At 37.8% G+C, this 26,672-nt stretch overlaps 1 protein-coding gene across 1 annotated transcript; it reads left to right on the forward strand.

Annotated features, from left to right (window-relative positions):
- The first annotated feature begins 71 nt into the window (after positions 1–71).
- DDX46 (DEAD-box helicase 46) lies at positions 72–26,353 on the forward strand. Its single transcript, XM_067304583.1, has 23 exons — positions 72–159; positions 2,757–2,945; positions 3,222–3,362; positions 5,542–5,659; positions 6,403–6,568; positions 6,863–7,014; positions 7,345–7,458; positions 9,147–9,312; positions 9,773–9,893; positions 10,241–10,416; positions 10,866–10,987; positions 12,086–12,164; positions 13,992–14,074; positions 14,847–15,011; positions 15,984–16,146; positions 17,076–17,269; positions 17,855–17,992; positions 18,658–18,807; positions 19,465–19,662; positions 20,297–20,515; positions 22,665–22,809; positions 23,491–23,564; positions 24,374–26,353. Exons 1-23 carry the CDS (start codon positions 143–145, stop codon positions 24,419–24,421), a joined length of 3,138 nt encoding a protein of 1,045 aa, XP_067160684.1. The 5' UTR covers positions 72–142; the 3' UTR covers positions 24,422–26,353.
- Positions 26,354–26,672: the final 319 nt, after the last annotated feature.

The raw sequence follows: 26,672 nt of genomic DNA on the forward strand, positions 1-26,672 counted from the left end.
GCCGCGGCGGGCGGCGGGCAGGAAGGGGGGGGCGGCCGCTTCCCGCCGCGGCGCCTCTCGTCGTCCGGGGCGCTGGGGGCGCGGAATGGCCGCCGCCGTCTAGCGTTGGGCCCGCGCCGCCGCCGCCACCGCCGTCTTCGCCATGGGCCGGGAGTCCAGGTGAGGGAGCGGGGCGGCGGCGGGGCCCGGCGGCGGCGGGGCCGGGGCGGCGGCGGCGGGGGCGAGCGCGGGGAACAAAGGGCCGCGGCTGGGCGCGCCGCGCCGGGGCAGGCCGGGCCGCGGGGCCGGGGGGGGCCCGGGGGGGCCCGGAGCGCCGCCCTCGCCGCGTCGCCGACCCGCGCTTGGTCTGCGCCCGGCGGGGAGCGGGGGCGGGAGCGGGGGCAGCGGCGTTGGGGTCGGCAGGGCTGCGCCAGCCGCGCCGCAAAACCCCGCGCTGAGCCCCCGCCGCCTTCCCGGGGAGACTTTGAGATAGTCGTAGCAGCACGGCTAACCCGCGAGGCTTTGCTCCCCCCTGGCCTTCCCCCCCCCCCAATATTCCGTTCTAGGTTCGCGCAGGGTCACGTATCTTTTGTCCTCTCTCGCCTCGGGCGAGGATCTCGCCTAGGTGCTTTAACCGACTCAGCAGTAACGCGATCGCGGACTGCGCGTGTTTCCGATCGAGCCTGGGCTGCCGAGGGGGTTGCAGCGGTTCGCAGCTGATGTTAAACCTGCCCCGTTTTAACCCCTCTTAATAGTTTGCAATTCCTGTTACAGCATATGTGACTTACTAGTTTAGTTTAATCCTAGCTAATTAGTTTAATTTAATTTTAGGGATTTTATCCCTATGAAACCGCAGTGCAATAACAATACGTATCTTGTGTCCCTACGCTGTGAAGACATCCTAGATCTAGATTTACCCTGACAGAAGCAAAGGAGCTGAAATTTTAAGCCCTATCTGGGGTTCAGACTAGTGATTCGCTGGAGACCTGCGTACTTAAAGAAGAGCTGCACGCTCAGAACCGTGTCCCTTTTCCCGGTTCTGTCAGCTTGTCTATTAAAAGCCCCATGGAAGCTGCCTCTGGGTCACGGCACCTCCTCGCTGAGAAAAGGCTGCACCCGTGTTTCAGTCAGTGTCCGGATGCAGCTCGCGTGGACAGAGCTGAAGTGGTTTCAGACGGGTTAGCTCAGCAGTTGTGAGCGGTACGAGCGTGCCGCACGTACGCTGCTCGGACCCAATGCGCTCGCTCGTGGGAGCCGAGCTCCAAACCGCTGGCGCTCCAGCCTGCAGGGCTCCCTCACTTGCCACGGTTCGACTCCTCTTCTGAGAATGCTGCCGGCTTTAGTGGGGCTCTGAGGTCAGGCCGAGCAGAAGTGTTTGCAGAAAGCACATACAGAAACGTATTTGTCGGACCAGGCCGCGGGTCTCCAAGGAATAATTCTTCTACAATCAGGTCCTGCAGGTCCCGCTGCTCCCAGGCCCTGGTGCTCGCAAATGCACCATCCCCTGACTTGTACAAGTTTCTCTGTTTGTGGGTTTGGATACTGAACCGGACCAAGCAACCGGCTAAAAATAATCTAAAAAAGTGGGGTTTAACTTGTATTAATTCTCCAGTTTATTGCCTGAAAAAAGGTTTTATAAGTAAAACTGAAGAGATGGTAAGAGGGTGAGAGTGACTGGTGGGGGGAGAGGGATGGGGTGCGCTGCATGTGCTGGAATTGCTCTTGAAGGAAACAGTCCTCAGAGTAGGGCTTTGGAGACCTGAAATGAGATACCAGCCTCGCTGCATGCTGTAGAAACAAATACACCCAACACCCAGGGGGCAACGGAACCCATCACACAGCGTTGTAGTGCCGGAGATGGGGAAGAAGTTAGAGCGCTCTGATGCTGATAGATGTCCTGCACATTCGATTATACTGCAGTATATTGATGTTGCACTGGTGCTGTGATTCCAAATGCGCATGATACCGAAATACACCAACATACGGAAATAAACTATTATTTTTAGTGCTGATATGGTTGTAATATAACTCTGTGCAGTAATGAGGGAAGGAGAAAGAAGAAGTCAAGGGCTTGAAGTCTTGCTTTCTTTGCTTTTTCCTGCTTCCCATGCGTGGCTTCCAGGCTGGCAGGGTGAAAGGGTCTGTGGTCTTGGATTTACGAGCGGATGAGGGAGGGAATTTTTCTGGCGTTGTGACTGAAAATCAGGAATTGGAGGAAGAGGAGATGGTCCCAGTGCAGGTCCCTCTGTAACTTGTACACTGAGGTAGAGAGTTCTGAGGGGAAATCCTAGCCCTACCCCTCCCACAGTCTGACTGGGATAAGAGAGCATTAGTGAGGGGAGAAAAAGAGATAAAACTTATTTGGCTGCTTGGATAAAAAAATTATATAAAAAAATGACAAAAATGAGTTTTACCTATTCAAAGAATTTTATGAGATAGCTTCAAACAGTTTTAGGCTTTTCGTACATGTAACAGCAATCAGTGGATTTCTAAATGGGCATTTTTTTTTTCTTGATGTTCCAGTGTTTTCATAGTGTGGTTATAGCAGAACTAAAAAAACAACAAAAAATATGACCAAGTAATCCATCTAATTTTGGCATCATTAGGATTGTATGTGTATTAGTCAGTTTTGATAGAGTATTAAAAATGTTTAGAAATTGAATAAATCCAAGAAATTAAGATAAGTGATCTTTTTGCTATCCATGTAAATGTGACAAATACATCTTTTGACTGCAAATTTTTCTCACGTTCATCTTTTTTGTGAATTTACAATACAGGCATTATCGGAAGCGCTCTGCGTCCCGTGGACGCTCCGGTAGCCGTTCTAGAAGTCGTTCTCCATCTGACAAAAGAGGAAAACGTGGAGAAGACAGACGCTCTAGAAGCAGAGATCGAGAACGTAGGCGTGAGAGGTCACGCAGCAGGGACAAGAGGAGGTCTCGATCGCGGGACAGGAAGCGTCAAAGGTAGGAGTTGTGAAGTCCAGTCAAAATAGATAAAAATGCCAGGCATCTGCATATGGATGTTCCTTCTGTATAATTAGTTATTTTGGTGGTGTTTATGATAGATTTCACTCTGCTTAGCATGTTTCATTTATTAGATGGATCTAGGTGCTGGTGTAGGAGTTAGTAATCTTGTAGTGTACTTGATCAGTGTTGGATTCCTTTCACAACCTATTCCTTTGGATCAGGCTAAAATTATGTTATCGCATGCTAAATAAATACAATTTTGCTCTGTGGTAGACGTTCAAGAAGTAGAGAAAGGGAACGGAGCAGGGAGAGAAGAAGATCCCGGAGCCGAGAGAGAAGACGCTCTAGAAGCAGAAGTAGAGGTAGACGGTCTCGATCCTCTAGTCCAAGCAAGAACAAGAAAACAGAAAACAGGTATTTGTGTTCACTAATTACAATCAATATCATGGTAACAAAATACGGTAAAACTATTGATAGCCAGAAGGGAATCATCAGGCAAAGCCGTGTGAAGCTTTGGTTTGTGGAACAAAGAGAATATTCAGCAAGTGCACTGTTATGGACTTTTCCCATTGCTTAATGTGCCTTCATGGATCAAATATGTACGTATTCATAACTTGAAGGATTGTAAATGCTAATTTATGCATGTATTAATTGGTTCTCCTGCAGTTTGGTGCGAGAACATTTCTGTTTCTGTAAAAGGAAAAGATCCAAACCTTAGTTTACAATTTAAATTGTGGCACCTAAAAAAGCAGTTAACTTCAGAGTTAAGACTGAACCTCATTCTGAAAGTCTTGTAGTGCTTCACTGTTGTCTCTCGTTCCAGTATCAATAAGTAATGTTTTGTGCCCAGCATGTATTCACAAATTGATAAAATACAGGAGCGCTCTAGCACGGGTGAATGAGCGTTATCTTTCGCTTTACTTGCAGGGAAAGGACTGTTTACTTAAAAATAATTGTAGAATACAAATGTTTTCTAGTACTTGTGTATCTTCTTAACTTTATGGTCATCACCTTGTATGCCTGACAGCGATTCCCTTAAAGCTTTGTATCTTTGTTTTTATTATAGTTTAGATGGCTTTGTGAACATAAGAAATTATGAAGTGCTGTAAATTATTGGGGAATAGTAATATGAGTTTTATTTACCAAATTTGCTTTAATGCAGTGTTCTCAGTGATACATTGTATCTTTATTCTCTCTCAGATAAATTACTTTTTTCTTTGGAAACGTACAGGGTTTTTAAAAATACTTGCTAGGGTAGCATCAGCGTGTTTGTAAATGACATCATGGTGACACCTGTAGCAGGGATTTTTGAACTGTTGTAAGTGCCACTGGTTGTGCCTCAGCTCAATGTCTCATCCATTCATTTCACAAAAGGTGTTTTTAAGAATGTGAGTCAGTTTGGGGTCTGTTGTTTTTTGACATTTGTGCAGAAAGATGCTGTATATAGCATAATGCTTCAGAGAAGCGCAAGAAGTCTGCCTTGGTAAAGGCACCGCCTGTTTCTTACCTCCTGTCCGTTGAATGGTGTGAGTGTGCAAAATGGAGCTGACAAGTGCTAGTCTTAGGGGTTTGCAATCAAATAAACTGTTCAGTAAATAGATTTAGCAAAAAGGTGAAATTTGAACCCTTTTAGATATTGAGTTCAGAAACGTGTTAAAACTCACTAGAGGTCATGTTCTCTTGAATGCATTTAATGGAATTTCCAGATATAATTGCAAACAGCATGCAGTCATGTTATACAGTAAAATGAATGAAAGGTGCATAAGTTGTAACAGCAGTATATATAAAGAATAAGCAGGTTGATGACAATCCAGAAATTGTATTTGGAGAAGTTGCAATGACATAAAAAGTCTTTTTGGAATATGCATATGGTTTATATTAAAATAGCCCAGTGGAGTATGAAAAGAGCTTAATAAGATTTAATTGGCTAAGTGAATTTTACATTTATTATCATGACTTAGCACACGTTTAGTGTGGATACATCTATTTCTTTTTTTTAATTGGAAATCTGTAAGGATAATAAAATCTGTGATGTACGTTTTTCTTATTAATGCAAGTCTGCACATTACATTTGAGGTAGCTTTTTTTGGTAGCTTTTTTCAGGAAGATGTGATTTTATGTCTTTCAGCCAGTACTGGATTCTCAGGGAGATGTTCAAACTTCCAGGGCAAGGTGCTAGATCACTTTACCATTCTCTAGAAATACAGCAGACAGGAATTTTTTAGTATTTCTTTTCTAGTTTTCTAACTGCTATCTTCAAGGGTGTTTAAAATAAACTGTAGAACCGCTAGAGTATCACTTGTAAGTGTTCTGGAAATGAAGTCTGCAACTTCTGTAAAGAAATGAGAAGAACAGAACCGAAGCATGTGCATCAGTGGGTTGTAATAGATTTTACATTTCTGGCAGTTATAGGAAATACTTCCATGAAATTGAAAGGTTCTCTGGGAGGCAAAGTGTGCTTTGTAGGATAGTAAAAAACATAATCCTGTTGATGGTGTTAATAGCATTGTTTCTATCCAGCCCATGTGTATCCTCCTGAGAAAAGCTGGAACACTAAGTCTGACATATATAAATCTTTGATCTTACCTTTCAGATCAAGATCTAAAGAAAAAACCGAAGGTGTGGAAGTTTCTAAAGAAAAGAAAAAAGAGAAAGATGACAAAGAAGAAGAAAAGGATAAAGATGTTACCGTATGTACCGTGACCACTGAGGTAATGATCTTACCAGTTTTTTATTAACCAATAGTTTGTTGTATTAACAAAAGAAAACCCTGTCTTAGCTCTGGACAGAGTCTCCACTGAATTAAAGAGTTAGTTACTGTACCCTCTTCAGTAACACAAACTCCTGTCATGGTGTATGCTTCTAGTTCTTGGCATGAGGAATGTTGTTCTCAGCTCAAGATTTTGAATTGTTTAGACTGCAAACCATAGGAAGGTGTGAAGGATATCTCATTTTTCACCTTCTAGGTGTTGATAGGGGAGCTGAAAATCTTCTGGTCACTGGAACTTGGCAGGAATCAAAGAACAAAAGGAAAGAGAAGCTCAGTTTGCTTAGTTTCATATCATGGAAAGATGTGTCTAGGTGAAAAATTCCTGCATTAGCAATTCTAGCTAATTCTTCTAAAACCAGCACTTTCACCCTCTTTTATTAACAGTGGCCGCACTGTCAGCGAGGGCTACCCATACTAAACCAATCACAGTTTGTTGCACTCAAAGGACTGTTGGATATAGAGGGTAACATCATAATTATTTAGTCTTTTATGGATCAAAGGCAAAGATAAATTGAAACTCCCTGCTGTAGAATATTTTTCTGTTGTTATAAGTCTGTGGATGTCCAGTCTTCTACTGCATGCTTAAACAAAGTTTACATTCATCTGAAGAAATGTTTTGTCTGAAAGAGCATAGACTAAAGCCAGTAGCCAATAACTTTTACTTTGATTTGTTTTTTATCATAGAACTTTGATCAGAACAAGCTAGAAGAAGAAATGAGAAAACGAAAAGAAAGAGTGGAGAAGTGGAGGGAAGAACAACGCAAGAAGGCTATGGAAAATATAGGAGAACTGAAAAAGGAAATTGAAGAGATGAAACAGGGGAAAAAATGGAGTTTAGAAGATGATGATGGTATTTAATTTTTATATATAATAGTTAAAATACTTTTGTTCCTAATATTTTTTATCACACTAGATTTTAAAATTTTTCAGAAGGTAAGCTATAAAATAACAAAGCCTAAATCTGGTCATGGCTTCAAACAGTTTAAGATACAATTGAGATTAACAAAGTGGAAGGATTTGGATGAGGAAAAATGTAGTAATAAAAATGGACAGTTAATTATATGGATACAGTAATAATTTAATACACCTGTGAACACTTTGCTCTTTCCCTCTGTTTTATTCCCGTCTTTCTTGCTCATATTAGATGATGAAGAGGAAACTGCAGAAGGAGAAAAAGAAGGCAATGAGGTTGAAGATGAAGAATTAGATCCTTTGGATGCTTATATGGAAGAAGTTAAAGAAGAGGTCAAGAAGTTCAATATGAGAAGTGTGAAAGGTGGAGGTGGGAGTGAAAAGGTAAAATCACTTGTTAAGGTTTATCATCTTTTTCATTTAAAAATAGTTTTACTGTTTTAGTATGAAAAAATGACTTTAAAAAAACATTAAGGGGGAAAAATATGCAGAAAAGGCAAGAAATAAGTTAGATGTACTTAATGCCCACTTCCTCTAACTTTAGTTCCCTGGTGTTTTTATCAAGCTATCAGCATTATCCTGATAAAATTTCATCAAAAGAAGTGAAAAAAAATAGTTTAGTGCATTCAGAAGTGCAGGTATTCTGTATGTTTTATACAGTATGTCTTTTGTTTTATATGATAACATGATAATTTTCTTAACTGTTTTTGTAAGAAATCTGGACCAACTGTTACCAAAGTAGTAACTGTGGTGACAACCAAAAAGGCAGCTGCAGAATCAGAAAAGAAGAAAGGGGAGCTCATGGAGAATGACCAAGATGCAATGGAGGTAATGGAAGTGTCTGTATTGCTACTATGCAAAGGCAATAAGTGTCTTATAAAAGAGGCATGAGAATGAGGATAGTCCTGGAACTATCCAGCTGCTAAAAGATAAGCGTTTGCTTGCTTAACTTGCAGAATATGGTCAAAAGATTATTGATCTTACACAGTTACTTGTTACTTGTACTATTTTTTTTCAGAAATCACCATCGCAGCTTTATTGCACAGAGACAGTGTTATACAGATGAGAACTGAATGAGTGCGTCAGGTTGTTTAGCTTTGTAATTGTTCTTAATCTGACTGGGATGGTGTATGTCACATTTAGTGCGTGTACAATTCACACGTGGTTACTGAAATTTGGCAGGCAGTCCTGGTGACCCCTTGTGTGAATGACCCGCTAGCAAAGAGTGGTTATGTATGCAGCTGTTCAGTCTGCATGTTTAATTGCATGCATTTAATCTAAAAAAAAAAAGGTGGGGTTGTGTGTTACATTTCTGTTGAATTTGTGTGTGTGTGTGTGCGCGTGTGTGTGTGTGTATAAATACATTAATTTCTAAAACACCTATAACTTGTGGATCTCAAAACACTTCATAAATCAGAATGAGACGTCTTTTGGCACTGATGAGAGGTAGATGTTCTCATTTTACCATTTAGGAACAATAGAAAGGAGTTTCATTCTGCATAAGGCTACAGAACACTATGCCAAGTCACATGTTCTAATAGACAGAAAGCACCCGAAACCCAATTTATAAGTATTCTCTGTTACACTGGCTGTAAATAACAAATGTGCTTTTGTAGGATTAGATGGTACAAGTGGATAAGTGCAAGCTGTCCTCTCTGCATCTGGGTTCAGTGAACTGGTAAATCTTGTAAAGTAGAGTATCTCCCTCTAGTCTGTACAGTGTACAATCATTTACATGTTCGGCAGGGGCAGATCAGCACGAGTATTGAATTTTAACATAGAGCAGTGCTTTGGGATTTTCATAGAGCCATCTTGCTCTATGTGACTGGACCTGACCTTACCTGAATTACTCCTCTGTGTCCAAACTGTCAGTATGAAATGCTTGCAGAACAGGAACGTTGAGTGCTTAACGTGGTTGTGCGATAGTGTATGGTGTTGCAGGCCTGAATGGTTGTTAAGGGTAGTTATACACAGCAGGCTGGGAGGGCTTGGAGAGACATCCCTGGCCAAACTGTAGACCAGATACCGTGCTAGCGCTGTAGCTGAACGAGGTCAGGCTCTACCCTGTGCAGTTGCATTGTTAGTGGTGCCTGACTAGTTTAAAGGTGGGTTGGGTGCATCTTTTGGAACTATGGCTGCACTGGGGCATAAATCATTCAGCGGTGTGCTGGCTGCTGAATATATTGGATTTTTTTTCGTAGTATTTTCTTCTTAATATTGCTATTAGTGTGTAGCAATGATTATTTCTGAATGACAAGGCTGGTCTAGTTGTTATTATTTTTGAAGTCAGGAAAATGATATAGAACATGGTGAAAGTTAAGGTTTGTGAGGAAAATGAAAGAAATGGATAAAAATGGTTGGGACTATTAGACTGAGAGTGCGTTTTCAGTATTCATTCTAATGGGGGAAAGAAGGACAAAGTGTAGCTTCTGAATAAAGCTCTTCTATAGATGAAAAACCAGAACCTCTCAGAAAATTGTTTGCAGTAACTAATACGCTAAATGTAATCTATACAGTATTCCTCAGAAGAGGAGGAAGTCGATCTTCAGACTGCCCTGACTGGCTATCAGACCAAGCAGAGAAAGCTGCTAGAACCAGTGGATCATGGAAAGATAGAATATGAGCCCTTCAGGAAAAACTTCTATGTTGAAGTACCAGAACTAGCTAAAATGACTCAAGAAGGTAATGACAAATACAACCAGAACATCTTGGGTACTTTAAAAGAAAACAGTGTCTGACAGGTTTTGATGTTCAAGGAAGCAGCCAATTCTCTTGGGATATAAAGATAATTTTGAAGAAAGAAGAAAAAAAATCATTGTCCATTCAAGACTTCAAAGTAACTTTGAAGAGAATTTGAAGGCAAGAGGGAATTCTCTTGGATCAACTTGGTATAGAAAAACGCTGGATCTGTTAGATCACAGTATTATTGATAAGTTTGTATGATTATACACGAGGCTTTGCCTGAAAAATTTACCTAAGTCCTTTCCCACCTACCTCATATTTATGTGTAACAAGCTAAAAACTGTTTTTCTGGTGCTGATAAAATTAGTATTTCGTGTTCAGGGACAGATCAAGAATATTTCAGTCAAGGTAATAGAGAAATTCCAAGTTCAACTGTATTGTAATGCAAACTGTATTTCAGAGGTGAATGTGTACAGACTGGAATTGGAGGGAATTACAGTCAAGGGAAAGGGCTGCCCCAAACCAATAAAAACCTGGGTACAGTGCGGTATTTCCATGAAGATTCTCACCGCCCTCAAAAAGTAAGTGATTTATGAACTATATCATGCTTCATTTTTCGTCAGTGTGATCTCTGATGTGTTCATGAGAGAACCTTTTTTCTTCATTAATTCAACATGCACCATCTTTGTAGATGTTAGGTGCATAGTCATCAGAATGGTTTTCACTCAGCATTGAACTGTTGTTATGGACTATTCCTTCTGCCGTCTGTAACATACGTTTTTGCTCATTTTTGAGCTGTATTTTTTTAATGGCACTGATATTTATATGCAAATATAAATACGTAAGTTTTTCCAGCAGGACTTTGTGATTCATATCTGTCAAATCCTATTTTGTTCTTCTAATAACTTTTTCTTTTCCTTTCTTTAAGACATGGCTATGAAAAGCCCACTCCCATTCAAACACAGGCTATCCCAGCAATTATGAATGGACGTGACTTGATTGGCATTGCTAAAACAGGAAGTGGAAAAACTATTGCATTTCTTTTGCCCATGTTTAGACACATTATGGATCAGAGGCAATTAGAAGAAGGAGAAGGTCCTATAGGTACAAAGCTTTTGTTTTCAGAATTGCTATTTGAATAAATAAAAAGTCGTGCATATGCTTTAGAAGGGTCTTCAGTTCCTCTGGTGGTGTTAGGAGTGTCTGCTTAAGTTTACATTAACATCCATTAGTTTGAGTAGTTTTTTTAAAAATTCAATTACTGAAATTTCTGTGATCACAGGGCTTTAAGAGCACTTGTATATCCATATATCTGGAAGGGGGGCCTTGTTCCTTGATTTTGGAACTTTGACCAGGTTTCCACCCCATTTTTGTACTGTCTTAGTTCTCCTGAAATTATGTTTTTCTAAAAATATGTGCAAGTAAACTGCATAGTACGTTGCATATGACTTAACAGAAATGCTTTAAACTTCATTACAAGGGGTTAAATTTTATCATATAAGTAACAGCATCTCTTATATTACAGTGGATGACAAAAATTCTTTGTTTTTCAGCGGTCATTATGACACCTACGCGAGAGTTGGCTTTGCAGATTACCAAGGAGTGTAAGAAATTCTCAAAGACGCTTGGGCTTCGAGTTGTCTGTGTGTACGGAGGAACAGGAATCAGTGAACAGGTACCCCCCAAAATAACTTGTTTGTCAAATATTTCTCAACTGTTTTTATTTTAATGTTGCTTTCACAGTGAATATAGTTCCTTTCTCTTTCCCATAAATCCAATCCTTGTTTGTAGCCTTCATTCTGGATTTTCTCTGTGTGAATGGTAGTACTGCAAAAGCTTTAGCATTTCCACTTAATTTAGATCTTGTAAAATAGAGAATCTCCCTCTAGCCTGTACAGTGTGCGATCATTTACATGTTTGGCAGTGGCATATCAGCACTGAATTTTAACACAGAACGGTGCTCTGGGATTTTCATAGAGCCACCTTGCTCAGTGTCTGACACAGAATTACTCTTCTGTGGCCAAACTGCCAGTGTAAAATGCTTCCAGGAGAACAGGAATGTTGAGTGCTCACGTGGTGGTGCTGTGGTGTATGGTGGTCTTGAAGATTCTCCAGTGTGGTCCTTAAAAGTTTGAGATTGTTTCTTCATGTGTATGTACTGAGCTTGACAGTAATTAAGACATTTATGTGATGTGACAGTCTGAAAATAATTGAGGAGATAAATTTTTACAAGAATTATATATATATAAAAAAAAATCAGGTATTTTTGTTGGGGGGAGTGAACAGAAACTCTTAACATTGTTTTGTTGCCTTAGCAAATATTACTTGTTAGCCTAATTTGGAGATGAATTTGGGGGGATGTTTTCTTCCCTCACAGTTGTGGAAACTACAGAATTTCGGAGTTCTGTGACCATGTATGATGGAACATAGCTTGTTAACAGTTGTGAATACATCAGTCATCCCTGATGTAATATGTAGATTTTCATATAGGTCCTTAACTGTGCAGAAGTCATATCCTCATTAAAAATCTACTTCTAATGGTAGTGACTTTAGGTTGTCAGAGGTCACTCTTTTAGAAAGCAGTTTTTCAAAGACTTAAATCAGTAAGGAGAATCTTTAAACAAGCAATTTACATTGGTAGAACGGCTGTATTAAAGTAACGAAAAATGTTGCAGGTTGTTTTATTCTTTATAAGGTCATACATCTTTTTTTTTTTAAAAAGAAAACACTTCTAGTGGTTTGTTAAATTAAGTTTACTGTGTTTTAAAATCAGATAGCTGAACTCAAAAGAGGTGCTGAAATTATTGTTTGCACACCTGGACGTATGATTGACATGTTAGCAGCTAACAATGGTGAGTAGAAAACCTTTTCCTATGGAGAATTTTTTATATTTGTTGTGTAATTCTAACAAACAAATTCAAAAGATCATGTATTTTGATAAATGGTCTTATGGAATTTTTTTACATCTCTTCAGGCTGCACTATCTAACTATAGAGAATATGTAGCACTAATAATAGCTTTAATCGTTTATTGGTTTGATTTTGGTGGGGGGAGACAGGAATTCTTAAATTCTTGAAGAGTTTCTGAGAGTGTTTATGACTTAATGTGCTGCTACAAATTTTTTAACTTCAAGTCATTTAGACAAAGGTCGATCTACATAGCGGTTGCTTATTTTGACTGCTCATTGATCCTTCGTTACCATTAGCGTAACTCAGCAGTTACCCACTTTTATTCAGAGTGTCTGACTCTGCCTTTATCTGTTGATTAAGAAAAAAAAGAAAAGAAAGCCCTCCCTAAATGACTATGCAAATGTGAAAGAACTGACTTTGCATCAAATACTCAGGTTGATTAAACTGAGACACTGCAGCTTTAAGAGGTTTTGTCCTAGTGTAACCATTGCATGCTTATTAGATAAAGTTTTATTATTAAATTATTCCACATCAAAACCTCTACTAAACTGTTGACATTATTTAACTTCTGTGGAAAAAGTACCTTCAAGACATATAGAACTGGGCTTCCAAGACTTAAATCGTCAAAGGTAGGTACATTAATGCTGTTCCCAAGTAATTTTAGGAAGTTATTATTTGGGGATGAAAGTGTTAATATGTTAAATAGCTATATAGATTTTAAGACATAGTTAAAAAATACTTATTTTGTTACTTAACTGTGAATTCCATATCTTAAAATAATGCAGCACTAAATCTCTGAAAAATAATTTGAGGACTCAGCTGCAGTTTGCTGAAGTTGAAAGTACCAAATTCTGCTGTAGTTTGCTAAGGCACGAGTCTGAGTGATGGTTGTAGAAAACGTGAAAATTCTGCTTCCATTCTGAGAGCACTCGACAGTGTCATTACGCTTGAATTTGAAAGTGTTCGTGTGTTTGTATCTTTTGAGACTGTGATTCTTAAACCCTTGAGTTAAATGCTTCTCACGAATGGGAACCTCTTTGAGCTATTTGTTTGGGAAGGGTGTTAATTATCTTGTCCATGATCATTTCAAAATGTTAACAGATATACAACTTGCTTATTTTGTTTCCAGCTGTCCCAGAGTTTGGGGTGGTTCTTATTTTTAAACTTAGTAGCTATACTGGGTAGGTTTTAATCTGTATATATCCATTTTGAAAAGACTGCTTACTCTGTATTATGCATAGTATTAGCAGTTAACTAGAATTAGTTTGATTATCCTCAAATAGTTATTTCTAGCTCCAAGGAAGCATTACAGATTATATGTGTATAAAAGGAATTTTTCTGAGGCTGCAACAGTTAGCACTGGACTTTGCCTTCCACACATGCGCTGTAATCTCTAATATGTTTTTTTCTAGGTGGCGCTGTCAGATAATGGCTGATGTGGCTCCTTGCTTCATCTCAGTCTTAGTTTTATGATGTGTTTTGGCGAGGGCTGTTTTCTGAATTTTACAGGTTCTTCTGGCCCTATGATGGTATGCAAGAGAAGAGTTTGACAAAATAAAGGGCCTTGTGCATACTTACACATTTCCCAGAATGTAGATGTGATTAAAATGAGAAATTAAAATTCACGTTCAGTGAATTTTTTTAAAAATTAATTAATGTGTTTGTTAGAAGATAGTGAGAATTTATAACATTTTAAAAAGATTACTCCTGAGGGAAACTAGATTTCCATTTGATTTTGTTTCCCATGTGTTTTTTCCTCTCCTTTCACAGGTCGGGTGACAAATCTCCGTCGAGTCACTTATGTTGTACTTGATGAAGCAGACAGAATGTTTGACATGGGTTTTGAGCCTCAGGTAATTAATGACATGAGTAGCATTGCTGCAAGATGTTATTTTTTCACTTAGAGGATTTAGCAAGAATCTGTGTTATGTTTTTATTAGACGGCGAGTGCTTGTTCAGTAGGATGTGCTATGTATGGATGACAGTTGAAACCAACTCTTTAATTTTTGTATTATCCTCACATGTTTTGGTTTTGATAGATTTTTGTGTTGGTTAGAGCACATAGTTTTCCTCTAATGTACATTTTTTCTTGCATGCTTGGTTTGGACACTTGTAGAATTTTTGACCATGCTGTAGCCCTATGTAAGCGCCTGATGTAGGTGTCATATAAGTAGTTGTTGCCTGCTTAAAAAGCCTTTCATGTCTCCTGGCAATGTCCTGCAGGAGACAGGAACAAAGTGATAGAAATGTTGCTGACAAAGACGATATTTGCTGGCAGCTTTGGACATCTAGGGCTGTTTCAGTTACCATCAGACTATTTTGTCCTACAAAACTAGGAATATTCCCTTATTTTGTCTCCTGAGCTGTGGGGTTTCTGCTGCATGTCTTAAAATTTCTCTTGGGCTTCTGTAGGGTCGCATGCTGCTACTCAACCTCCTGTTGAGTCCAACAAGTTTTGCTTGCCTTCCAGTGACAGCACCAGGGTCCCAAGATGAAATCCATAAAGAAATGTTTTGTGTTCTGTGTAATGCAGGTACCGCCTAGCTTTAGAGAAGACAGCTCTGTATGTGTATTAAGTTCAATTACAGCACTTTGGTATTAACTAGAAATGTTCTCTTAAACCAGGTCATGCGCATTGTAGACAACGTCAGGCCTGATCGTCAGACTGTCATGTTCTCTGCTACTTTTCCCAGAGCTATGGAGGCATTAGCTCGGAGAATCCTGAGTAAACCTATAGAAGTGCAGGTTGGAGGCAGAAGTGTTGTCTGTTCTGATGTGGAGCAACATGTTGTGAGTATCACACATCTGCCTCGTTTATCTTCTGGTTTGCGGGCAAAAGAGTATTTCCAGCAATATTGAATATAAACTGATACACCCAAGGCATTTTTATTTCTAGATATTCGGTGACCTTACTGAACACGAGCTCAAATTTCTTCCGTTTATTTCATTCTGTTTCTTAGCAGCAGTTTGACAGGTTGACTTGGAAAATTAACATATTCACGTAAATGAAGTCCCTTTATGTCAATAAGATTTATTTTCCTTCTTGCATGAATTGAAGAGAGGTACAATTTTTTGTTGTAAGGAATGTTGTATAAAAAGACAGGATTTACAAAAATTTACCAATATTTTAAAAGTAAATGATGTATATATTAGCTGAACTGCATGAAAATACTCATACGACCAGAAATCTCCGAGTAAAATACAAAAGGGTCTGAAAGGAAAGGAAAAGTTGCTAACTGTTAGAAAGCAACATTTTTGAGCTGCCATCCTATTTAACATGAAACCATTTATGAACTAGCTATGGAAGCCAGTGGAAGTGATTGAACCAGGAAGGGTAATGGTAGTAAATAGTGTTTACAAATACAGAAAATCCTTTGTTTATCGCCAGTACGGTTGTTTGTATCTTTGTCAGCTTTTAGATTGTTAGATTCAAGAGAGAATGAAGTTGCTTCTTTTAATTTGCAAACATTGTAATGTTGTGATGCAGTATTATCATACATCAAATACTAGCAGAAGATATTCTCCTTTAAAAAAGATATATGGTTGAAATGGGATGAGCTTTGTGCATTGAAATGTTTTTTAATTTGTATCCTGTTGCTCCTCAACTGACAAAATGAAACACAGGAAATGTTCAGAGCAGGGTTATAGCATAAATCAACAGATAACGTTACTTGAACTTATGTTTTATGCCCCCTGATTGTGTCTAATGACTGAAGATACGGCTTATACTCTGCTTTGCTTTTCTGTGGTTTTTTTTTCCAGATTGTCATAGAAGAGGAGAACAAGTTTTTGAAGTTACTTGAGCTACTGGGACACTATCAGGAGAAAGGATCAGTTATCATATTTGTAGATAAACAAGAACATGCTGATGGTCTGTTGAAAGATTTAATGAGAGCTGCTTATCCCTGCTTGTCTCTCCATGGAGGTAATGGGCAATCTTATGGACTCGCATTAACAACTTCAAACCAGAATATTGGCATTTGGTAGTTACAGAGAGAAGTATCTTTCTATATAGTACCTCTTCAGAATATTTCTTCCAAGCAGGTTTTGCTTTATAGTTGGGAAAGATATTTGTCTCTTAGTTTCAAATAGACATGATAGTTTTCCGTAATTATTCCTTGTTGTTACATATGACGTGTCATCAGATGCCAAAATCCTGTCTCTGTGCAACAGCATTGTGAACTGAGAGTTAACACCTCTCTGGCGATATTGTTTACTAGACTACTTGCCATTGCAAGACCAGTTGGAGGAGTATTATATGGGGAGTATTATGTAACTTTTTTTTTTTAAGATTCCACAATAATAGCAGTTGTTTTACTATTCTAAAGTAGTGATATAAAGGAAGTAGTAGAGTAGTAAGAGGAGAAAATCTCTCCAGAATGTTGTCCATCCCAGAGTATTTCTTTACGTAGTGTTCTTGAAAATACAGTAACCAATAAGCCCAAAATGATTGTTCATTTAGTGCAGCAATGGAAGAGGGAAAAATAAGCCTATTAGTTTGAGATTTACTTGCCTTTACAGAAGAGGTAAGTTCTCCAAATGAGGTCTGAATTAAATATAAAATGTCAAATGGGTAATCCTATTAAAGAAATTTTTGGGAGTTTTCGATATGGTAAAACATCATTTTTTTGTAGTGGAAAGACTAGGAGTTTATTACTCTGGATTATGTATGTTGCTTGTAGAACTGTGAGTTTATTGAAATTTTATAATTTGTTTAGACTTTAGGTTATTTGAAGTTGGAGGGCATTCTGGTCTGTGTACAGATTCTTTTGACTCAAAACCAAAAGAAAACTAATAAATATGAATAAACAGCAGAGCTTTATATAATTAACTGTTTTGTCTGGTTTCTTGCAGGTATTGATCAGTATGACAGGGACAGCATAATTAATGATTTCAAGAATGGAATTTGCAAACTTCTGGTGGCCACATCTGTAGCAGCAAGGGGCTTGGATGTAAAACAGTTGATGCTGGTGGTCAATTATAGTTGTCCCAACCATTATGAGGATTATGTGCACAGAGCAGGCCGAACTGGACGAGCTGGCAATAAAGTATGTAAAATCAGTTGCCTGCTTTGTGTTTTGCTGAAAATTTTGCCTTGTTTATTGTTGATCAAGGTGTTCTCAAGGGGTAGCCGCAGAGGAGAGTATTTCATATATTTTTGATGGAAAGAAGGTTTTCCTTTAGAATGTCTTTAAGGTTTTTGGAGAGCTCATGGGTAAAATACAGTCTGAATTTTAACAGTAGGAAAGCTGCAGTTTACATGTTCTTCTGACGTATGAATGTCCTTTTAAATTCCATTTTGTAGCTGAAAGTTGTATTTTTCACTCTTGGAAATATGCCCTACTAAATTTGTAAGATTTTATTTTCCAAACTTATAACCATGACAAGATTGAAAGGAAAGACTTCTGTTTTTACCATCTGTGATTGATCACTTCCATATCAGTTTCCTGGGAAATCACATTATTTGTTCTACATTCCTGCTAAAATAATTTTTTTTAAAAATCATACATGAATATCATGGCTACATTTATTGACCAGAACAATAGCGTCTGTGCAAGAGTGCTCCAATAAAGTTAGAGATAAAGTGTCTTTATAGATTTTTCTTTACCTTTTTTTTAATTAATTTTGACTAGGGATATGCATATACATTCATTACTGAGGATCAAGCACGGTATGCTGGTGATATCATTAAGGCTTTGGAGTTGTCCGGGAATCCAATTCCTACCGATTTGGAGAAGCTCTGGGCTGACTTCAAAGACCAGCAGAAGGCTGTAAGTAATCCTCTCTTCTGTAGTGGGCTTTGCTCCGAGTTTAATGCGTGTGTGCGTGGGTCCGGTTGTATGCTATACATACATGAGTCATCTCGCTGACTTCATGGGGAACGCATCTGTGTATGCTTAGCTAAGTGCTGTAAGTATTTTCAGGATTGGGATCTTGAATGTCATTTACAGGACTGTTACTGAGAATTTAAAGATCGGCATCTGCTATGTGATGGGGAAGTGCCTACTGTGTAAGTGGCACTTTGGCTCTTATCAAAATTCACATAAAAGATAATAAAGCTCTTTCGCAGAATTTGTGTATTATTTCTAGAGCCCTCACCGTCAGAGGATCTTGCTTATGCTGAAAATGTTGACATCAAAGTTTTTCACATATAACAACAGATTTTTTTACAGTATTTGAGGAGCCTTGTAACCGTACACTTACACAAAATCCCAATGGTGTGTTGTTTCTGTCTGCTGAAGTAACATAACTTTTTCATTGCACTGCATTGTAAAATAGTTTTTAAAATTTGAAGGGCTTTCTAAATGCCTAGAATTTGCTTTTCTAAATAAATAACTTCAAACTAATTAGTATGTTTCCATGGTTATTTTATGACTATAGGAAGTGGGTTTTAAAACTTGTGTTTAAGTATAAAAATATACCTTTTTGTTTTTAGGAGGGAAAGATTATTAAAAAAAGCAGTGGATTCTCTGGCAAAGGTTTTAAATTTGATGAAACAGAACAGGCTTTGGCTAATGAAAGAAAGAAACTACAAAAAGCAGCTCTTGGCTTGCAAGACTCAGATGATGAAGATACAGCTGTTGATGTAAGCATCTGAAAATAGATCAGGTTTTCTAAGGATTTCCAGTATAATCATTTCTTTTCCAGTAAATTACGTAACACTTCGCAGAATGCATGGATTTTTGTTATTCCATGTCTTACACTACTGACTTAATTAGTTGAATTCTGTGAATAGGTCTGTACATTCTTTAATGTAAAAGATATATAGTTCCTGCGAAGATCTTGAGAGTATGTTCCTGACTTGCTGGTATTTTATACTTAAAATAGTACACATAGTTATATAAATGTCACAAACATTTATCTTTGTAATGTTAATCTTGTATAGAGGAAATGGAATGCTTGCCCTGAATTATGTTTTTTAGTTCTAGTGTTTTAAATAAATGCATACTAGCCTTTTCTATTTTTAAATCCTTACTAGATCCTTTTCTTAATGCCTGTTAGACTCCTTTTTGTGAACTGGAAAGTAAATCCCTTAGCTGAGTTGTTCAGACTTTTTCCTGATTATTTGATCATCTGCTCTTTTTGCTGAGCTGTAGTTCTGGGCAGGCTTCTACCGTTTACTGTGGCAGATTTATTTCTTTAAAAGCATGCAAACTAAATGCACCTTAGTGTTTTCTTTCTTTAGAATAATAAGATTATCTAATGGTAAATGCAGTGATCTAATTATTGTTGTTTTCTTTAGATTGATGAACAAATTGAAAGCATGTTCAATTCAAAGAAAAGAGTAAAAGACATGGCAGCACCAGGAACATCAAATGTTCCTACACCATCAGCTGGTAATGCAGAAAAATTGGAAATTGCTAAAAGATTGGCTTTGAGAATCAATGCTCAGAAGAATCTTGGAGCAGAGGCACAAGTATTAGTCCCGTTCCACTTTAAGGTCAGACTCTTTACAGAGCAGTCTTCTTTTTCTTTTTTAATAAATGTCATATAGAATGTATTTAATGTTTTGTTTCTTGGCTGCCTTTTTATTTAGCTCCTCCATGCAGTAATAATGTACTGCATTATTTAGCTTGTCTGTGCTGGGCTAACTCAGTGATAAATTGTAGGATTTGTAATGATATGATAATATGATTTAATACAAAACTGGAAACTCTTATCTGACCTGGCGCAAGGGTTAATTGTGTAATTTTATCAGTAGTGAGTTACATTTTGGCTACTTTAGCAGAGTTGCAGAACATCTTTCTCTGCTGAGGCATATAAGGCACAATCCATTTGGGCTTAGGTTACTGTGGTCTGGAATGTCCAAAGGTATCTTGAGTTGAATATTCAAAAGTAAGTAAGAAAGATCTTATGTAACATCTTAAGTAAGACCAGTAAGATCTTTTGTATGCAGGTGTGATGGAGGTATTGAGAGGAAGGAAAGAAGAGAAAGAGAATTTTTGAAGATGAATTTGTTATGTGGTCATTTATAATATGTTGAAAGCTTTAATGAAACCCACGTTCTGCAAAAGTTGGTTATACAGGGCTTCTTTTGGCTACCTTGTTTTGAACCTGTACCTGTTTTTTTACAGGATGTGATGCAGCAGGCTACAAATGCTATCTTGAGAGGAGGCACAATTCAAGCTCCTACTGTATCTGCGAAGACCATTGCAGAGCAATTGGCTGAAAAAATCAATGCTAAGCTCAATTATGTACCCATAGAAAAGCAGGAGGAAGAGAAACAGGATGGAGGACAAAATGAATCTTTTAAGAGATATGAAGAAGAATTAGAGATCAATGACTTCCCACAGGCAAGTAACCATTTCACTATAATGAAATTTGAATGACCATTATTTAACAAAGGCTCTCTTTATAGCTTAGACTATGATTATTCCGGTAACTTTTTTTCCTTATCATACCTAGTTGAAATTACTACATTTTATGTGATTACTTCTCAGCTTATAGACAGAGAATATCATGAAAACAAGCATTCCTTATCGTGCAAAAATCTTTTCACCCTCAGCCATGGACTTCTCTCATACCCACATCTTCTGACTCTGTCTAGCATTTATTTTAAGGACTATGAGTCACTACTGTGACTCCTGTACTGTTCCTTGCTTTCTGATTACCTAAGTGTTTTCCCCATTCAGCATATTGCTGCTGTAGTCTGCCTCATCTGTTCTTCTGAGGATCTATGTTCCACAGTATTGAGCCCAAAGTCCTTGTACATATCTTCAAGTTTCTTCTTTGTTTGCCCTATTTTATCAAGCTGTTATGTTATCAATTTCTTACCCTTCCCTCTCAGAAATCCTCTTAACTCTTTTCCTAAGCTGTGTCTCATTCGTAGAACATGGTCTCTAGATTTATCATTTTGACAAGGATCCTTTTACCTTTTAGCCCTTTGAAGATAAGCTTGCTGGCTACAAAACACTGCCAGCTTGTAATGGCTAGGCGGGTGGTAACTGTTCTGTTATCTGCTTTCTTGCATCTACAAATAACAATTTGTAGATCTTCGAATTGTTTGTAGAGCTACGGTAGGAAGAAACGCTTATCTCCTTTCACTATTATGCCTTCTGGCACTCTTTGTTCTTTAATATTTTGTAACAAGTTCTCTAAAACACTGAAGTATAAATGGCAATTTATCAGTGAGAATCATCACTGCTGATTATGACCCTGGAAAATCTCTGTAAGCCTTTTGGGAGAGGGACTCATCCCGTATTGTATGTGTGTATAAGTACTTAACGCAGTGCAGAGCAGAGATGCCAGAGACTATTCTAGCATAAGTAAAATGATCACCTGAAGCTACCTAAAGCAAGAGTGAAAGCTGATTGTGAGGCTATTGCTGACAGAAGTACTGCGCAACCGTTCAGTACCGTTCTACGCGACGTAAGGCATGCATAGTCTAGCCTTCCTCCTGGCATATTTTGCCATGTTTACGGGTGCAGTGATTTCTGAGAGTGAGAGTAATGCTGGTATGATGCCTCCTGTAGAGAATAAATGTAACAGGCAAAGTTTTGATCCAGGCACATGCATCTTGCCTTCGGAGGCTGTATTCCAAAGTTGGCTCTGGAAAAGCAGTTGTTTAAGGTATGATACATGATATGTTTGCTCAACCTACCAGAACTGAGAAACAGAACAGGGACTGGATGGAGATCATTCTTTCTGATGGAAATAGCATTGCCTTCACACAAATACAGGATGAGCTACCCCAGTCTTGTTCTAAATTCTTTGCCTTTGAATGCAAGAGCTCACCGGGAGTTACAAAGGACAAAAAAATTGTCTCCGTCTAGAAATAACTTATAATAAACTAATAGGTGTTTTGTAGTAATTTCATTGTCTTAATGGATGGGATACTTTTATCATACTGAAGTATTTTTGAGGATATTGTCGAGATTTGTGACAATTTTTACAGTGTTCTGAAAGCAACTGGCAATGTTTATTTCTTAAAATTTATTTATGTGGAACATTTTTAAGATTTACTTATTTTTGTCTTCAACCAATGAACTGTGTAGAAATAAGCAGGATTTATTTTTGTTAAATGCAGCTACTTGCACCCATTAACAGCATATATTTGCCTTTGAGGTCTGTTCCTGTGCAAAGAATGCTAAATAAAATACTTGTAAGTGCTGCTTCAGAAAAGCATAAGGAAAAAATTACAGCTTTTAAACTTCCAGTGTAGCAAAGTGGAAGCAGAGTTCTTGCTTTGATAGTACTATATATTCACTGTCTTTTCTCCCCCTTCCATAACTTGATCTTGCTGACATAAGTTCTTTTTAATATACTCGCTTTAAAATGTAGATTGAAATTTTAGTCGATTATTTTAAAAACAGAATGCCATGACTATTTTTTGCAGCAGGATATTGTTGTTGTTTGTCTAAAATGTCAGCTACCCTTTGGATTCCCATTTTGTGCGATGATGCCTTTCTCCTCGTTCATTCTTCCACATCCTTCACCTTGCAGACTGCCAGATGGAAAGTTACATCCAAAGAAGCCCTGCAGAGAATCAGTGAATATTCGGAAGCTGCTATTACAATCAGAGGAACTTACTTCCCTCCAGGCAAAGAACCCAAGGAAGGAGAACGAAAGATTTATTTGGCTATAGAGAGTAAGTATTCCTTATAAATGTTTCAGTTAAGGATATAGTTCTAGTTTTGTAACTAGGCATAAAATCTTTCAAGTCATAATTCTTAGATGCTCCGTTACAGACCCTTTGCAAATAATATAATCGTTAAGGAAACACTCATTTATCTTAATACACTTTGTCAAATGGAGCGCTGAGATGCTGCTCCTGAGAAGACTGACCAGCCACAGAACAACAGCAAACATGTATGGAAACAGTTTGGGAGAGATTGTGATGTTAAAAAAAATCAGAATAAGAACAAAGATGTTGTCTGTGCTGGTGTGAAATTCGGGAGAAAATGGAATTTTATTTATTTATTTTTTTTAAGAAGTTAAGTGCATAAGAGATTACATCAGCTATCTACAATAACAACTTTGCATATCTTGTGGTGGTTGTGGTATTCTCCATTGCAGTTGCAAGTCTTTCTCAAAGAAACCTCTAATCTTAAGTATTTCTGAATAGTAAATTATGACTATCTGTTTTAAGTATCTTCCTTAAAACAGAATCCAACCTAGCTGTGGCAATCTACGCAATACTAGAGGGTTCATCAGCAAATAGCTGAGGATATTTGTGAAGTTTTACAGTGTTTCTGAAAATAGCCAGCAATGTTTATTCCATAGGTTTCACATATAGAAAGAGTCTAAGACTGTTATTTTGTGTCTTCAGGTGCCAATGAACTGGCTGTACAGAAAGCAAAGGCAGAAATCACGCGACTTATAAAAGAGGAGCTTATCAGATTGGTGAGTAAAATCTCTAGAATGCGGAGCAATGTGCCTCAATTAATGCTTTATGAGACTGATTCCTACAAATGTTTACGCCTGAGCTGTGGCTTCAATTTTTATTAATATCAGGGTCTGGAAGCTGTAGATCTAAAAAACAGTTTCATTGACCAGCCCTGAAAATACATTACTCTGTTCAGTTAGCTAGACATATGGCTATCATCCAACCAGCAGATGGAGATAAGACATTAACAGAGTTTTTTGACTCAAGACCCCTTAAAAGGGTCAGTTCATAGTTCATTTCCTAATATCATCTCTATCAGGCAGAGGGGGTGAAGCCGGGGGGGGGGGGGGTTACTTTTCTTATTTGAATACTTCATATGTGTGAGAGAATTGTTTTGCCTTAACTCTACAGCATACCCAGCTAATAATTAGCTGTGTTCAACATACTCTATTTTCAAAGAAGCTATTGTCTTGAGAAACTGTATTTTGGATTCTCTGGTTAGAGAAACCTTGGCTTTCTCTGGAACAACCTTCAGTAATAATACTACTTTACACACCGTAGTGTCTCCTTTTGCCTTTCTCTTCAAGTAGCCTTTCAACTCAGCAGTCAGTTCAAATGCTCTTGCTGAGCCTTTATCGATGCAGTTTTGCTCCTTTTTCAAAATTGTTGCCCTGCCCATAAACATTTCTTCCAACTTCCAAAGGAAGGAGATTGCTAAAGAACTGCTTAATGATATGTAATGTGGATTTATTTTCAGTGGGTTTTATTGCGATTCATTTACCTGTTTACAGTTTTAACTCTGATTACTTCTCTTCTTTACTTGCAGCAAAATTCATACCAACCAACCAACAAAGGAAGATACAAAGTTCTATAAGTATTTGGAGTAATCTGTCTGCCAGCGGCTGGTGTGTGAAACTTTGTGGCTTCTGTTGTTTTTGCTGTTTACACTGCTTATTGTAAATTAAGAATTTTTTTATTTTGTCTTGCGGACATTTTTTTAACACAAAATTGATACTTGCTGAGACATCTTAATTCTCTCCACTAAGGTTAGCAGTCTTAAAGCAGACCAGTTTTGGCAGAGCATGATTTAATTTAAAAGTGTAGTTTATATACTTTTCACCATGAAGAATATCAAATAAAACAGATTTTAATTTTCCTGACAGACTATACTGTTAAGTAAATTAAACAATGTTGGGATTTGTGTTGGCAATTGTTAGAATGTACCTGCTTCCTATTGTGAAGATGACTTACATCATATCAGTTTATACTGGAATAATGATAAAACACCAAAATAAAGGCAGGATTTTCTTTGGATCCATAGCATCTCTCTGGCTGGTTCCACATACATTCATTCCCGGTCCAAACACCCCATAAATGTCAGAGAGTCCTGCAATGATCAGAGCAGAGAATTTTATCCAAAAATACTTGAGATCTAGTTTTGAGATCTTTTCATCCCTTTCATTTCCCATTTTATCTTTATCATCCAGGTAATAGAATAAATCTTTGGATTTTTTGTAAAGTGAAATGTTTTGTAGTATGAAAATAGTTTTCTTTTTTTCTAAACATCAGAATTTTAGGATTTGATTTTTTTTCTCTCATTCTCTGACATAAGATTGAAAGCCTGTTTAGTTTAAAAAGAAATACTCAGAAAAAAAGAGAAACCTCTTTTGTAATGAAATATGACTTTGTCAATTTTTATAGTGTTCTTATATATACATTTAATGTGATTTTTCCCCAGGATTGTCTTTATTACTGTTAGGACATGGCTTTAGGTAAAATTGAGTAATAATATTTATGAGTTAATTCCACAAATATTGACTATCATTGCAGTCAATAAGCTACCACATTACTGAGACAGGCAAGACCTTTCCTTTTTTGAGGTTTCATCCCCATGAAACCATTAGTATTCGTGATAAACACTTATTCTAGATATTTAACTTTCCTGTGTCTGTACTTATCTGGGGCCTAAGCAGTAGCAGTTTGAATCGTCTCATTCAAGCAGCTGCGAGACTTTCAAGATGACCTTCAAAAGGACTTTTGTAGAAAGCTTTTCTTACCTGACGCATTGAGAAGAAATGTGTCATTTTAAAATAGCTGTGTATATACTGCTTTAACTCTCGTGAAGACAAATCATACAACCTGCATCATAGCTGTACAAATTCACAACTTCTGTTTCTAAACTTCTGGTCATTTCTGTTTGCATACAACTGTCTTATTCTAATGTCAGTGTACCTTATTTTCAGTACAGGAAAGGAAAGGAATGATCATACCAACTTAACAGTTTACATTTAGGGTAAGAAAACCCCTTAGTATAGTACTTGCCAATGTTAATACAAATAAAATAAGTCATTGAGCAGAATGAGAGGAAGCACACACAATAACGTATCTTAAAATTCAAAAAAATCACAAACTAAAAACCTCTGGTTCCCTTTAAATACATCAGGTTTCCTTCTGTTAAAACTGGGTTTTGATGTGTTTCCTACAACTTGTTTGTTGAATTTTGGCAGTGTCCCCCACAATAATGACAGATTTTGATGTATTTAGTGAAGAGCACTTTCAAGTTTGGACAGTCTGACATTTCTTCAAAAATCTTGTTTCAAAATGTTCATATATATATATTGGTAACTCCTTAAAAAAAAAAAAAAAAAAAGCATGATGGAGACATTTTTGTGATTTCCAGCTTTGCACTGTTGGATTTCAGAGATGCAACGATGTATAATCTTCAACTTCCTGGGGTTTTTAAATGCAATGTCAATATTCCTATGTTTTTTAAATTCCAGCAAAAAATAAAAATAATTTCAATGTATATTTTTCAGAAACTGTCTTTCTGAATAACTCATCTGTTTTCTGTACTTCTTACATTGCTTCTGCATTTTTTTCCTGTAACAGTTGACCTTGTACTTTTTGGAGTAGGGAAATGTGTACAGTACCCATCAGAGTGCTTGTCATGTTCTACTAGAAAGGCAATCAGATGCTTCAGACTCAGTTAATAAGCAGCCGCTGCAAAGAAAGTCGCAGTGCAGGTGTTTGGATACATTAAAATAGGAGCTAAATGCATATAAGCCAGAAGAAAAGAAACACTCTCAAATTAACAAATACATGAGGCAAAAAACAGTAGAAACATG

Source organism: Apteryx mantelli, chromosome 14 (assembly GCF_036417845.1).
Source record: "Apteryx mantelli isolate bAptMan1 chromosome 14, bAptMan1.hap1, whole genome shotgun sequence".
In the NCBI taxonomy this organism is placed as follows: Eukaryota; Metazoa; Chordata; class Aves; order Apterygiformes; family Apterygidae; genus Apteryx; species Apteryx mantelli.

Bases quoted from the DNA above. Each gene is read 5' to 3' on its own strand.
- DDX46 (XM_067304583.1), top strand. The intron at 14,075-14,846 runs GTAATTAATGAC...CTCTTAAACCAG, and splicing joins ACATGGGTTTTGAGCCTCAG to GTCATGCGCATTGTAGACAA. The intron at 20,516-22,664 runs GCAAGTAACCAT...TTCACCTTGCAG, and splicing joins AGATCAATGACTTCCCACAG to ACTGCCAGATGGAAAGTTAC.